Source organism: Hordeum vulgare, chromosome 3H, assembly GCF_904849725.1.
Source record: "Hordeum vulgare subsp. vulgare chromosome 3H, MorexV3_pseudomolecules_assembly, whole genome shotgun sequence".
Taxonomy (NCBI): domain Eukaryota; kingdom Viridiplantae; phylum Streptophyta; class Magnoliopsida; order Poales; family Poaceae; genus Hordeum; species Hordeum vulgare.
In genome coordinates, this window is record NC_058520.1 from 514806535 (window position 1) to 514821061 (window position 14527).

At 42.2% G+C, this 14527-nt stretch overlaps 1 protein-coding gene across 2 annotated transcripts; it reads right to left on the minus strand.

The window, feature by feature from the left end:
- Window positions 1-2385: 2385 nt before the first annotated feature.
- On the minus strand, window positions 2386-9239 carry LOC123444604. Of its 2 annotated transcripts, none has more exons than XM_045121384.1 (7): window positions 8638-9239; window positions 6241-6381; window positions 5781-6146; window positions 4929-5174; window positions 4525-4617; window positions 3268-3468; window positions 2386-3022 (listed from the first exon to the last, which is right to left on the minus strand). In XM_045121384.1, the coding sequence occupies exons 1-7, from the start codon at window positions 8998-9000 to the stop codon at window positions 2807-2809; spliced, it is 1626 nt and encodes a 541-aa protein (XP_044977319.1). In that variant the 5' UTR covers window positions 9001-9239; the 3' UTR covers window positions 2386-2806. The 2 variants fall into 2 exon arrangements, with proteins under 2 accessions (XP_044977319.1, XP_044977320.1); XM_045121385.1 differs by lacking the exon at window positions 8638-9239 and adding an exon at window positions 7615-8106.
- Between the last annotated feature and the right edge of the window lie 5288 nt (window positions 9240-14527).

The window sequence follows — 14527 nt, forward strand, 5'->3', positions numbered from 1 at the left end:
TCATCATATAAACTCCTTGAACCCAACAGATGGACTTCAAGAAGTGCCTATGGACAAGTCCTATAAATATAACTTAAGGCAACCATTAGTCCATAGAAATTGTCATCAATTACCAAAACCACATATGAAGATATATGCTCTAACAGGCCCCTAGAAGCAAGCAGGGCAAGAATGCCCCTATCCACGGCACGCTGGAACATCCTTTGGAGCGGTTCCATGATGAGGATGAAAACCATCGGTGAGACCGGGTCGCCCTGTCGCAATCCTTGGCAGTTGAAAATAGGTCTTCTCTGGATTCCATTCACCATGATCCTAGTAGTCGAGGTAGCCAGAAGGCCACAGATCGATCCAATCCAACAAGAGCTGAAACCCAAGCACCTCATGGTCTCAACAATGAAGGGTCACTGAACCGTATCAAATGCCTTCAAAATATCCAGTTTGAGCATAACTGTCGGCTCCCTGAGAGCGTGTAAGCGCCTTGCCGTGCTCTGGACAAGCATGAAGTTATCATGAATGGATCTTCCCTTGACGAAGGCGCTCTGATGATTCCCAGCCAAATTAGGCAGTTCCACCGCCAGCCGAGAGGAGAGAACCTTGTCAAAAATCTTGATGACGCCATGAATCAAACTCACAGGTCTGAGCTCCTTCACATCACTCGCACCCTCAATCTTCGGCAACATGGAAACAATTGCTTTGTTGATAGCATATAGCCCTCTCATGTCTCCATGGAAAAAACACTTCAGGGCCGCCATGAAAGTTTCATCTCAAAACCTAAATTGAAGCCAACACCTTTAAGAAGCGCACAACACACGTCAACACTGCCTGATCAAGCCTAAGAAAAGGGATCATGGGTGTTCATCCGACGCACGTATATACCGGTTTCTGAATTTATCACTCCCAGCAACCTCTCTACTAGCGGGTGATGTCTCGCTTGCTGGACCCTAACGCTTAGAGAGCCCGAAGTCCGTTCATGTTGATGGAGAAAACACCTCCTTCAATTCCTGTTGGGAAGGAAGGGACACATTAAACGAATATCCAATTCTGAGCCGGGCTCATTTGCAGTTGGTCAAAAAAATTCAAAAAAAAACATGTTTTTACTAGATAGATAATTTGATGCGTGAGATGCATTCCAAATTTGAGACCAGTACGATCGTTTCTAGTCCCACCAGTACGGCAAGAGAGCAATTCATCTCTAAATGCTATGGCCCACAAATCGAATTACCTGTGCTTGTCTCTAATCGTACTAGTGCTGGACAGAAATCCATCGTATGCATAGCAAGGTTCTTTTCATTCGGGCCGTTGAAGTTGTTAGTTTAGGTTTTCATCACCGGACCGCCGGCTCAATCGGTTCACTGACATGAGAAGGTTGATCACATATCAAACTGATACGCATGATGTTAAATGTATTCCATTGATTAAATCACAAAATGTACTAGCCTAGAGAAATCTAATTTGGCTCCCGGAAACATTTGCTCTTGCGTATGAAAAATATTTTTTGAAATGTCAATTTTTTTTAACATAGTTTGTATGCATTTATAGTCACATTCTAATACTACCTGCAAATTTTTAGGCAAAAAGGCTAAATATTTTGGCCTATGCAAAGATAACAAATTTGAACATCAAATGTGCTAAATATTTTGGCCTATGCAAAGATAACAAATTTGAACATCAAATGTTACCATGAAATGTCATTCAAATTTGTTATTTTCACCGATGAAAAACTACTACTCCGTTTCGTATGAAAATTGTCAAGCATGCTTGTCACGCTAACACGGACATTCAAAAAAAAGTTCGAAAATATTTCACCACTTTTCTGCGGTACTATTCATCTGAAAGCAAATGCTTCTGGGAGGCAAAACACCCCTCCTCCTAGCCTAGTTGTTATTGGACCATTGGCACGCATGGGGATGCTGGCTTGTAGTGATGCACCTGTTGCTCTCCTACCGATGGCAGCCCATAGCCAAACTACCAAGTGCGAAAATGTTCTTTTTTTCTTTTTGCGATGCGAAAATACCACTTTATGATCCTTAACCATATGATCATCCATCACAAATCCGGTCACATGCCAGGGTTGAAATGCGGAGTGAGGTGGATCAACTAAGGTTGTGTTCGGCAACCCTATACTCCTTCACTACGGAGCGGAACGGCCTGTTAGCCACCCTCCAAATATAACTGCAATAGCGGCCTGTTAGCCACTCTCTGAAATATAACTGCGTGCCGCTCCGCTCTGCAGCGGAGTTGCAGAGCGAAGGGATTCCGAACAGCCTTTAAGAATGCTTCACTCACCAGTTCAGCTCGCTAGATTTGCTGCCACAGAGTATATGTCAGATGACCCGAATCCAGCTTGACGCAATACAATCACATCGTACATTGATATAGTATCGATTAGGCCAAAACACCAACCAACAATTTCATCTTTGCAACTTTTACACCGCTCATAGCATGGGAACGGCACAACACGGGCCAAACCAAATAGCACTTCTACATAGTGTACATAGGTTTCAACCATTTCTAATCAGTTGAATACAACAATGCACATACATTTTTGTCAAACGTGTATCTATTTTCTGACAAAAACACTATGAATGTTTTCAGAACACTAAAGCGGCGGCAAGCCAGACGTGGAGCTTTACTATACAATTTGTGCCACCATGGCCTTCCTTATTCGAGGAAGTTGATCGTACCTCGCGGCAAGCCGGTGTGCATCATGGAAAATATTGCAGACCTACCGTGGTATGTACAGCTGAAGTACTGACTAAAAGGAAGTACAATTAAATAGCATGGGCGCATGGTTAAATAGGAGCACTCAGCAGTTTTCATCCCTCACGTAGTCCGGAGGAAGCGATGCACACCTTTCATTCATGTGAGCGTATGGTTCCATGGCGTTGTACCCAGGCAGTTCCATTCGATATCTGCCCTTGATTTGGCAAAAGGGGAGCTTCACAGTGTCGTCTTTGTTGCACCACGCCGGAAGCCGTGTCATATTGGCTTCGAAGAAGTTCAGGATGTAAGCATCTTTTATCTACATGGAAATTTAGAATCCACAGGTCATATGTTTATAGAAAAGAAGATGGTGTTGAAGTGAAAGATTATAAAATCATCCAAATCATTTGGTATTTGCCAGAATGGAGAATACTGGTAGGACAGCATTCCACTCAATCAGTTACTGAGATTTACCAGCCTTTTTACTGGACTGGTTTACCTAATACCACCACCTATAAGTTCATAAAGGCTCAAGCTTAAGAATAAGAATTCAGGATCACTCACCGTGAACTCTGTGACTTCTATAGAGCTGGAAATTGGTTCAAAGAGTCCAGCCTCCTTGTACATCATGAGGACGTAGGCCACACAAGATGCTGACTGGCCATCAGTATAGACCCATTTATCTTTCTCAGGAATTGTTAGCAATTTGTCAAATGTCATCCCGCGTTTCTCTGATTCCACTATGATTTCAGGTAGATCAAGGCCCTGAAATAAGTGGGCACCGTTACAAAGACTATTTAGAAAGAAAGACTGCCATTTAGCATGAGAAAAATGTAAAGAACAACGATTTTTTGTGCACGTAAACAAGATAAGGATCTAAAGGTGAAACTAATATTGTGTCAAAACAAGTTAATCACCTTCAAGGTCAAATTGGATAGTCAACAAAATCAGTTTTAAGCTCCAATATCTCTAAAGTATAGGTCCTCAGTATATAATATTTTTTGAGCAGCCCTCTGTATTGTACCACAGGATATAATCCTAGAGAAAATCATTTAGCACACAGATCCTTTTATATACCCCTTTTGTTCACACAGTAGGTTACAGCAAAGGTGTGGTTGATAAAATGAGACTAGTACAAGTAAATGTAAATCAATCTGCATTCAATTTTCTACAGGGTTCCATTTCAGAGCCCAACCTGCATTTAAGAGCATTCCAGCAGTTTGTATGCTAGCTCGTGGGTAAAAGCATCTATGTCATTCGATTTTGATACTTTACTTTCTATATAGCATAGGGTTGTCAAGCCTGTTATAAAAAGGTAATCTGATAGAATGTATGTTAAGTTTTCCAGTAGGCTGCTGGAGAATAAACAAGTTTGCTCTCTAGTTTCACCTTGGACCTTGTGCATGGGTTGTTGGTTCGTGTACATGCAAGTTACTCTCTCCACTCTTTTATTCTCTGTTGCATCATCACATATCCAACATAGCAAGTTTTATCAATGATGACATCATCAGTATTGGAGATGCCCAAAATAGATGATAGTATTCAGGTTTTATAGGTCCGACGTAAATGCAATGGTTCAAAGGTTACTACATTTACATTGTCCATATTTCAGCAGGATTGTGGTTACACAAGTGCTTATTGCCACGAACTGATGAATCAGCTAGATGAACTGAACTACCAAAACTGGTGTCAGGTACTACCTAGACAATAACAGAAATCAATGGGTGCTGAGTAACAATCATCAAGTAACTAAACCAAGAACGAATTGTGACAAAAACAGAGTACAGCTATTGGAAGTCAAGGACACAAATTAAAACAAACCTTGGTTCCCAGCCGTTTGTTAAGGGCTTCTGTCCACATGCTAGCTGCATAATCTGGTTGAAGCTTGTTCCACACAGTCATAACAGATGCAACCTAAGTCGATCGTTAGATTTAAGTTACTACATTAGCAAATAAATCCTGCGAAAGTGCATACTCCAACTTCGTCGGTGATGCTTAAGCTGCGATGAAATCTGATACTACAATTTATAAATATGATAACAATTTGTCTGAGAATTAGGGTCGTATGCGCTTTAAGATTAAATATTAATGTTTTAATCTGTGGCACAAGTCATATGCACCATCTAAGCTACGAGGCTCTGAAAACATCAGCCGGAGATACACATATGAAATAATAAAATGAACACTGGCAAAATGTTTTTGGAAAACATATACATAAATCATACCACGTGAGCATCCAATGGTGGTGGGTAGTTGTTACTTATAGTATCGATCCAACTGAAGATCATATTATGATACCCATAAGGCTTCCCATTCATTTTTTTTGCATAAATCCAAGCTGCTGTCTCGTTAAATTTTTCTCGTAAATCTTGACGTAATGGAAGCAATGCAATCTGAGGATTCGAATCATCCTTTGTCGTTTCAAACTCCCACCATTCTTCCCATGGCAAGACAGCAATAATATCTTCTCCCTGCACAACTCTATTTGTTAGCTTAATTTGCAAGACTGGAACTGACATAACGCATACCCTGCAAATAATTTGGCTCCCGCAGTAAAATAATTTGTAATGCAATCAGAACAACATCTACATATGATTAGCACTTGGTAGTTATATTTCCTTTATTTGTCTGCCGTACAAAGGACGGAAACATTACAGGTAAAAGAAGGGTTGAAGACAGTTTGCAGATAACTATACCTATAGCATAACAGCAACGGAACCACTATTTTCTGGTGAAATATGCACTCTACTGATAAAGTGCCCCTCTTGATATGGCTGAACTGACACAGATATACCATGCAGGGCAAATTCACTATCTATATTAAAAGAACTGATAATTTGCAAGCATATAGCAGCTCTTCACTTCTCATCCTTTTACACAAAAAGTAAAGGAATGAATTCATTTAGATCAAACTACGGGATCTTACTCAATAAGACTACTGTAACTAAATCAAAATAACATCTAGCATCTAATAGTGTCATTTTATCATGCCTATCGCATTAGGGTAATAGTTAAAATGTTACAGCTTTGCAATATTTTCAGTTCTTATAAATTAATGATCTTGTACAGGTACATACCTCCTCGTTTTCATGACCAGATTCCCCGACCCACAGCTTCCCTTCAGAGTCCCTCAGGCAAACTGCAGTATGGCCTGCATAAGCTCCAGTAACCCACTTCTCAAGGGTTTCAAAACCACCCCAGCGTCCACGAATTTTTGATAAAACCAAAAAATCTCCAGATTGGATGTCATCAGGATTTAATTCTGAAACCCACGGTTTTGGCCGTTCCTCAAAGGTCGCGCCCATATGCTTTTTGAGAAATGCAAGGTTTGCATTCTCACCCCATCCAGTATTTGTGAAAAGAGGGAAAACATCCCAGAGTGCTCTGAGTGTCCCGATTGTTCCTGACGGCATGAGGAAGATGGACACTCCATTATGTTTCACCTATTTTAAGATAACAAAACAGCGCAATTTTATCAACAATGTAAAATGCCAGTTGTAAACAGAACAAGCATCAGTTACTACATGGTATACTTACATATTCATATTCAGCCTTACTTTCCCATTCTTTGATTTCAAGGGTATGCTCACGGCCTAGAAAGTAGTAATCCCATGTAACACGGTATGGAGTTGCAAACACATAGAGATCCATGCAAGTCCAGCTATGTGCTTTAGTAGTCTACAGAAAGGAAAGGTTAGTTTCAAAATGGGTAGTAAGACAAGGAAGATGTTTGCATAAAGGAGGGAAAAGAGAAATATTTAACTTTTACCCAGGGTAGTATTTAGCTTTTAATCTAAAATCATAAAAAAAAGCTAAGCAATAGGCTTAATTGTGCAACCCACGACCTTTAGAAAACAAATGAATACTGTCTTTAATCTAATCAAAACAAAACAACAAACATTATATGGGAGATCATTTCTGGCTGCTGAGAGTCAGAACATACATGGATTATATGAATACCCAATATAAGTCTAAAGATGCAAGTCGGATTTCCCACATCCATCCTTAGAACACATGATACCTTGCTCTTGTATGCATTGTACTGTGGATAGTATTTAGTACTCCCTCCGTCCCATAATATAAGAGTGTTTCACTAATGTCACACATGCTCTTATATTACGAGACAGAAGGAGTACTTTATAATATAAACAATCAAGCAATGGAACATCATACTGCCTTTCAGTAGTAAGTAGCCAAATAGTTTCTTCTCTGTGTCGTTAGGATCAACCTTTGGAACAGTCATTAAGGGAGAGCCAGTTAGTCAGGATAAAAAGTTTGAACCACTCTCCTAGTGGAACCCAGTTGCTATCAGCATGTAAATTAAGAGTCTATTTGGAAAAAATCATCAACCTTAAGCGTCCATGTGGGCCTTGCTGATTAAACCTAACCCATTCATGTCTGCTTTGAGCTCTCATTGCTGAAAATTGCAATTCCCTGTAGTGCAGTTACAGATTTCCGATCCAAATGATGACATCATGCTAAGAGACATGAAACATGCTAAACAGAACAGTGCATGTAGTTTGCGGTGACTATAATTATTATTTGTAGCCCAATCAGGATAAACTAACAGGAACCAAGCTTTGATCACGCAAGGGGACACAGCTAAGAAGCACTAAAAAAGCAACAATCACCCCAACTGAGCAATAATGAAATCAACCCAGTCACCAAACCTACAGGCCACTGCTCAAAACTACGAATCCCTCTGTACTGTTCGATATGGAGGCACTTGAAATATCAAAATCGTGTCATGGTCGTTCCTGCAATCATGGATAACAAACTAAACCAACTGGCGAGCTCCCCATTACCTCACTGGGAGAGAGAAAATGGTTCTTACAATCCACCCGATCGAACCCAAAAGCGAGATAATAATAATAATAAGCAGCGCGAGGTGGGTCTCGCACCGGCGTTCACCTCGAGATGGACCGTGCCGCCCCCGAGGCCCCCGTCGGTCCCGTTGGCGTCGCGGAACTCCATCCACGCCCGGTTCTCGTAGAAGCATGCCCCCTTCCATTCCGCGGCGCGCGCGCCGTCGCCCCCCGGCACGCGCGCGGCGCCGACGAAGGCCGGCAGGAGGTCGGCGGGGCTCCGCAGCGCGAGGCGGCGCAGCAGCGGCCGGGCCACCGGCCACGGCAGGAGCGGGAGGAGGTCGCCGGGGAGGAAGAGCGGCCCCTTGAGCAGGAGGCCGCGCGAGGCGGCGAACAGGAGTGCGACGACGAGGAGGGGGAGGGGGAGGAGGAGGAGCCTGAGCCTGGAGGCTCCCATGGCGGGGGCCTAGGGTTCGGGCCCGCTGCCCCGGGACGGAGTCCTGATGCGCGATTGAGGCTTGGAAGTTGGAACGGGGCACGCACGGCCCTCCGGAGGATGGAAATTTCGTGAGGCTTGCAAAGGTTGCTTGTTGGTAGCGGCTCCTGGCTTGTTGCTTCCGTTATCGGGTTCACCGTCGTGTTGCGTGCGTGCGCCTTGGTCGAGGTGACAACAACGACGGGTCGAGGCTTGCGACGCTGTTTTTGCTCCATTTTCCATTTGATTTTTAGATGTGGAGTTCCGTAGGTAGATACCAGACCAGCAAGAATGGTTCACAAGACGAAACACCAATGGTTTGCACATATTTCCGGCATATTCCAAGGATATACACTACTGGTTGTATACTAGTACTATCTACCAAATTGCGACGTGTCCTGGTCATTGACTCGCTGAGTTGGACACGGATGCGGTTAAGTGGCGCGCGTGTCCCTCTCGCAGCCACCACGCATTCTCATTTCAGAATCAGAAATAAAAGCTCGTCTCCCGGTCTTGATTTCAGAATCAGAAATGAAGCAAAAGAAAAAAAAAACTATCCGGAAGTTAAAAAGAAATTGAGGGAAACCCTATCGGGAAGCAAGCTCTGCGGCAGTTCGTGGTGGCCGTGCTCTGCGGCGGACTTTGGGGCCGTACCTTGAGGTGGACCGTGCCGCCGCCGTACTTGGAGCCGGAGTCGTTGTGGAAGACCAGCCACGCCTCGTTCTCGTAGAAGCAGGCCCCCTTCCAGCCCACCGGCGCGGCGCCCGCCTGCGCCGGCCCGGCCGTCGCCGCGCCCACGAACACCGGGAAGATGTCCGACGCGCGGCGGAGCGCGAGGAGGGCGGCCATGGCGACGCGCCGCGGCAGGAGGGGCAGGACGTCCGCGGGGCTGAACGGCAGGGCGGTGGCGAGGACGCCGCCATCGTCTGCGCCGGAGGGGCGGAGGAGCAGCACGGCCGCGAGCGAGGCTGCTGAGAGCAGCAGTAGAGACACGGCGGCGAGCTTGGAGGCTGCCATGGTGGTGGTCTGCGGTTCGGGGGGATTCGATCGGGGAGCTTATTTTATATGCGGGGTGGCTTGTGCCGTCGGGACCGTGCTTCCGTGTCAAAAATGGCCAGCCAGCACGGTGAAGTGAATGCAGCAGCGGTGTTTGGTACGCAAATGTTTATGTTTCGGTTGTACCGTGTGGTTCTGGTCCATGTAGCGGTTTCACCGTCCAATTGAAAAGCTTGCACTTAATGATAATGATACTCCTTGATTACTCTAGTTGTATCTTGTAGGGGGAGAAGATGTCAATTTAATACTATAGTAAACACACTTGCAAATCGTCTGTTTGCAAATAAATATTTTTTAGGGGCTTTGAGGGGCTGAGAAAATATAAATGAGCCATTAGAGTTTTTAAAAAACTTTTTTGTGAAAAAAGGCTGGTGTCATATATTTAACTAATAAAATATATAAATCATAAAAAATAGGATCATTGCAAATTTCTTTCAAATACTAATTTAATGATACAATTTTCGTAGCATATAAATTGCATTTTTATATTTACTACCAGGGGGCTAAAAGCCCGAACGAAGGAAGTACCATCTTAGCCTTTATTTTTTTTGACACAATGCTTCGTTTTTGCCTTAGTGAGTACCAATTCAGCTTTAAAAATATACGGAAAGGTTAACAGGTGAATGCAAATATCAAGGTTTTTCGAGCGAAGGCTAGTGTAGCCACCGGGTCTTGCACCAATCTTGGTGCATGGATGACTTGACATGTCAGCACCATCAATTGTTCGCTCAGCGCATTCCTCGCGCGGACGATAACATACCCTCGTGCAGCCTTATCCATACAACGACAACAAGAGACCACTCCCTTCCTCCTCCTCATCTCGCGTCATTCTCCATTTTGCTCTCCGTCGTTGTCCCCTTCATCTCGCACGTGCGAGCCCCCGCGACAAGAGGTGGCAGTGGGTGGGTGTTGTGGGTGGAGGCATGGATGGAGGTATCGTAAGTGCCAATGTTAGGGGCACGCTCGAGGATGTCGTTGTCGTGGTTATTGTTGTTCACATTCGACACCATCTTCAGTCGAATTAAGCCGTTCCGTATGCGTAGTCTTTCAGTGAGGCACAAATCGACTCTTGTCTATGTGTGGCCCCCATCCCACACCATAATTTGATTGACCTATGCGCCAATTAAGGATTCCTTGTGCCTGGTTAGTTTGAGCCCTTCCCATTTTATATTTATGGCTTTCTCAGCCGATAGAAGAGAGAGTGGAAAGAGAACAATGTTCAAAGTCCCGCTATTGTTCCTCAATGTTCGATCAAAATTGTCATGTGCATCTAAAAATATGGCATATTTCTGAAAGTGTTTTTTTAGTACGCGTACATGGCCAATTCGAGTTATGATGCTTCTCAAAATCATGGCACCTATATAGTAAACAATAACTTGCAAAATTCAAAAACGTTTGTTTTTCCTCAAAACATGGCAAGAATTGATATTGTTTGCCATGTTTTATAACCGATTTGCAAAGTTCGTGCCCTGTTTTGAAACTGTTAGTTATAGTCCATGGCAAATATAAGAGAAAATGTTCAAAAAACATGGCAAATAACTAATTGTATTAGATCTAGGTTCGTTAGATCGCAAATTTAATTGCTTTTAGCTATAAACTAGTCACGGTGATTTTTTTAAGTTTTTGCCGTCGGCAATTTTAAGTTTTATACAATACTGGTAATAATTGTTCTCATGGCAATTTTGTTGAATTTACCAAAGCAAATTTGTTGTATTGACCTTCGTATTTTCTACTTGTGGCTACCATGGCTAATATACATACTTTTTAAATTTCAATGAACATGTCATCTTTATATTTTTTTGTAACATTCACATGGCAAATAAAAAAATCTTGATGTTCACATGGCAAGTTTATGATTTTTTCTGTTTCCATACCTAACACTTTTTTTTTAGTATGGTAAGTTTTAGAAAAAATGCTATGTTCACATAGAAAGTTCATTGAAATTAGTTATTGGAATCTCTATTTAGAAAATGCAATTTTATTCTGAAGAACACAACAATATTATTGTTAAGAGCATGGAAACTATTTATCTACTCCCTCCTTATCTAAATATAAGTCTTTTAAGATATTTCATTAGGTGTCTACATACGAAGCAAAATGAGTAAATCTATACTCTAAAGTATGTCTATATACATCCGTATGTAGTTCATTAATGAAACCTCTAGAAAGACTTATATTTAGGAACGGAGGCAGTATATCTTGGTAAATTTATTTTCGATGGCAAAAATTTTGGGAATATTATAATGGTCACATGATATTTTTATCAGTTATGTTTTTTTCTGATTCATGGCAATTCTTGAACTCATGACAGTTTCTTGACAAAAAAATCTAAATCATGGAAATTCTTGAAACTAGTAATATATTCCCCGTGGAATTTTTATTGCATATATCACAACAAAAAATATTTATAATTTTTACCATAACATTTTTTATTGCAGATACATTGGCAATTATTGAACATGTGGCAAATTCCTATTGGTTTCGTGTTTTTTGGAGACCAAATTTGTATAGCGCATCATGGCAAGTACTAAATAATTACATTTTTATCCTTAAAATAATTTTGTCATGTGAATATCTGATTTACAAAACTTTTTACTTAGCGGTCGCCACCTATCAGCGTTCCGACCTGACATCCGCCAACTATTGATGTTCAAAATATACTGGTTTTTTCTCAATAAACAACCTTTGCAACATGAAATACTATTAATGTTTTGCAACATGAAATACTATTAATGTTTTAGTAAAGAAACTGCAATCAAATTGACGATTGTGTCTGCCTCCATCCCCTAGTAGGTAGCACCCCCCTGTAGTACCCAATCCCCATGGTCCTCCCGATCACCAATTTCTCACCTAGAGCATCTCACACTCCGTATAAAGCCGTGATCCGTAAAATAATCATCAAAATACGGGACAGTATGCAAAATTCTGTCCGACCAGACCCCGCAAATGCGTACGTGTTGGAAATATGTTCTAGAGGCAATAAAAATTAGTTATTATTATATTTTCTTGTTTGTGATAATCGTTTATTATCCATGCTATAATTGTATTGATTGGAAACTCAAATGCATGTGTGGGTACATAGACAAAACACTGTCTCTATTGAGCTTCTAGTTGACTAGCTCGTTGATCAAAGATGGTTAAGGTTTCCTAGCCATGAACAAGTGTTGTCATTTGATAACGGGATCAAATCATTAGAAGAATGATGTGATGGACAAGACCTAAACTATAAACGTAGCATATGATCGTGTCAGTTTATTGCTACTGTTTTCTGCATGTCAATGTATTTGTTCCTATGACCATGAGATCATGCAACTCCCGGACACCGGAGGAATACCTTGTGTGTATCAAACGTCACAACGTTACTGGGGTGACTATACACTAGTGGGGACGGGGCCTTTAGCCCCGGCCCGTAAGGGGCTTTAGTCCCGGTTCACCAACCGGGACTAAAGGGGCGGGACTAAAGGCCTAACCTTTCGTCCTGGCCCTCTTACAAGCCGGGACTAAAGGTGCTCCACGTGGGCGCCTCCTAGCGCCCCAGGGGCAGGCCCTTTAGTCCCAGTTCGTTACACGGACCGGGACTAAAGATTTTCAGATTTTGCTGTTTTCGGGTTTTTTTTTTTGAATGAAATTATTTTTGGGTTTTAGGGTTTTAGGGTTTAGGTGCTCGGGAGATTAACGTGATGCCTCGTTTGGTGTTCGGGAATTAGTTTTCATATAATTTAAATAGAAGTAATTATGCATATATATATAAGATTAACTTATCTTACAAGCGAGCATATATATACAATTATATGGAGATCTGAATTATCGAGACTAGAGCCCGTCTATTCGATTACATGGACGAACATCAGTAATGGCCCTTAGCTACACTAAATCGTCCTTTGAGCTCTATAGCTTCCGTCCTCAGAAATCCCGCAAGCTCCTCTGCAACAGCAATCACGCGTTGCTCTGGTAGGACCTTCGTCCTCATGGCCGTGTGCTATATGAGAAGAGGAGATGAATATGAATATCAATCATGATAACAAAGAATGACGGGTAAAAATAGAGGTGTGAATGTTCATTGCTTACGTCGAATCTGTGATCCTTGAGCTCAGAGGTAAACGTGCGAATGATCTCGCAAACATAGTATCCGCATAGATGCGTTCCCCGTGGCTGCTGGTCGCACTTTACGAGAATAGAATATATATAACCAAAATAATAATCTAGCATCATAAATGTATTGAAAATTAATAGAAGTATATCATACTACTACTTACCTGAGCCGCTCTAAAGGTCAGCTTCTCAGGAAAGTTACCGGGAGTCACGCACTTGAACCGCTTTCAAACCCTGCCCGACAAGGATAATGATTTGCTAAGTTTTTCATTAATTGATATATCAGAAAATCATCGAAAGAGACCGATAGAGCGCAAGAATGATTGAAATTACCCTTGGAGCATGTCCTGCAGGCTTTGGAACTGTTCCAAGGGTCTCGATAATGGGGCGAAGGCATCAACTCTTCCCTTATCAATTTGAATGTCCAACAGAATCCAATGGAAGCTGCACATGTGTATATATATATATATATGTGTGTGTGTGTGTGTGTGTGTGTGTGTGTGTGTGTGTGTGTGTGTGTGTGTGTGTCAGTAACTTATCAATTACACTTATAAGTGAATGGACACAACAGAGTAAAGACCCTCACCTGAAGTTGTATGGAAACAGTATGTGGTCGTAGAAATTTTGATCTATTAGAAACCTTAGAAGGTTTTCCTCCGTCTCCTTGGGTTTATCAGTTAGCGTCGCTATATGTATTTTATTTGGGTCAATAAACCCAATATTTAGGATGCTCTTACTTCTACAATCCAGAATCGTCATTCTGCATAATAGAGTACAAGTTATATATAGACAATGAATTGAAATAACTAAACAAGTTATATGTAGACAACGAATTGAAAAACTTACAGACAATAGCAACTCATAAGCGATTTGTCGAGGATGTCGCCATTGTACATCTGGAAGAGTTCATCAAAGTCGATATGGATTTCTTCGGAGCGGCCGTAGTACTCCCGTGGGACACTCAGCACGATCATCGTTCTCCCATTCTTTGATTCACTTAAGTACCATTTATGCAAGTAACGCATATTTGTTGGGAGATCATCTTTGGTGACCAAAGGCTCTCCCATGACAAACTGTGGCTTAGGGGCTACCACAGCCTTGGGTATCCTGTCGTCTTGGGAAGCCAGCAAATCTTCAACCGAGATACCACATTCAGCCGCCAACTCCTTTGCTCTTTCAAAAGCTTGCCCCTGCACCGGAGGGGGAACATTCTCGGTTAACACCTTGAGGGGTGGGATCGACTGTTTGGCCTGTTGTCCAAGCTGAGGAACGTCTGATTTTTTCTTGCTTGTAGTTGAACTTGATTTGCTCCCACTTGCACTTGCACGTGAGCTGCTCTTTTTCACTTCCTTCTGCAATGTGCGCGTATAGTCATCAGGCTTATAGTGTAAGTCAT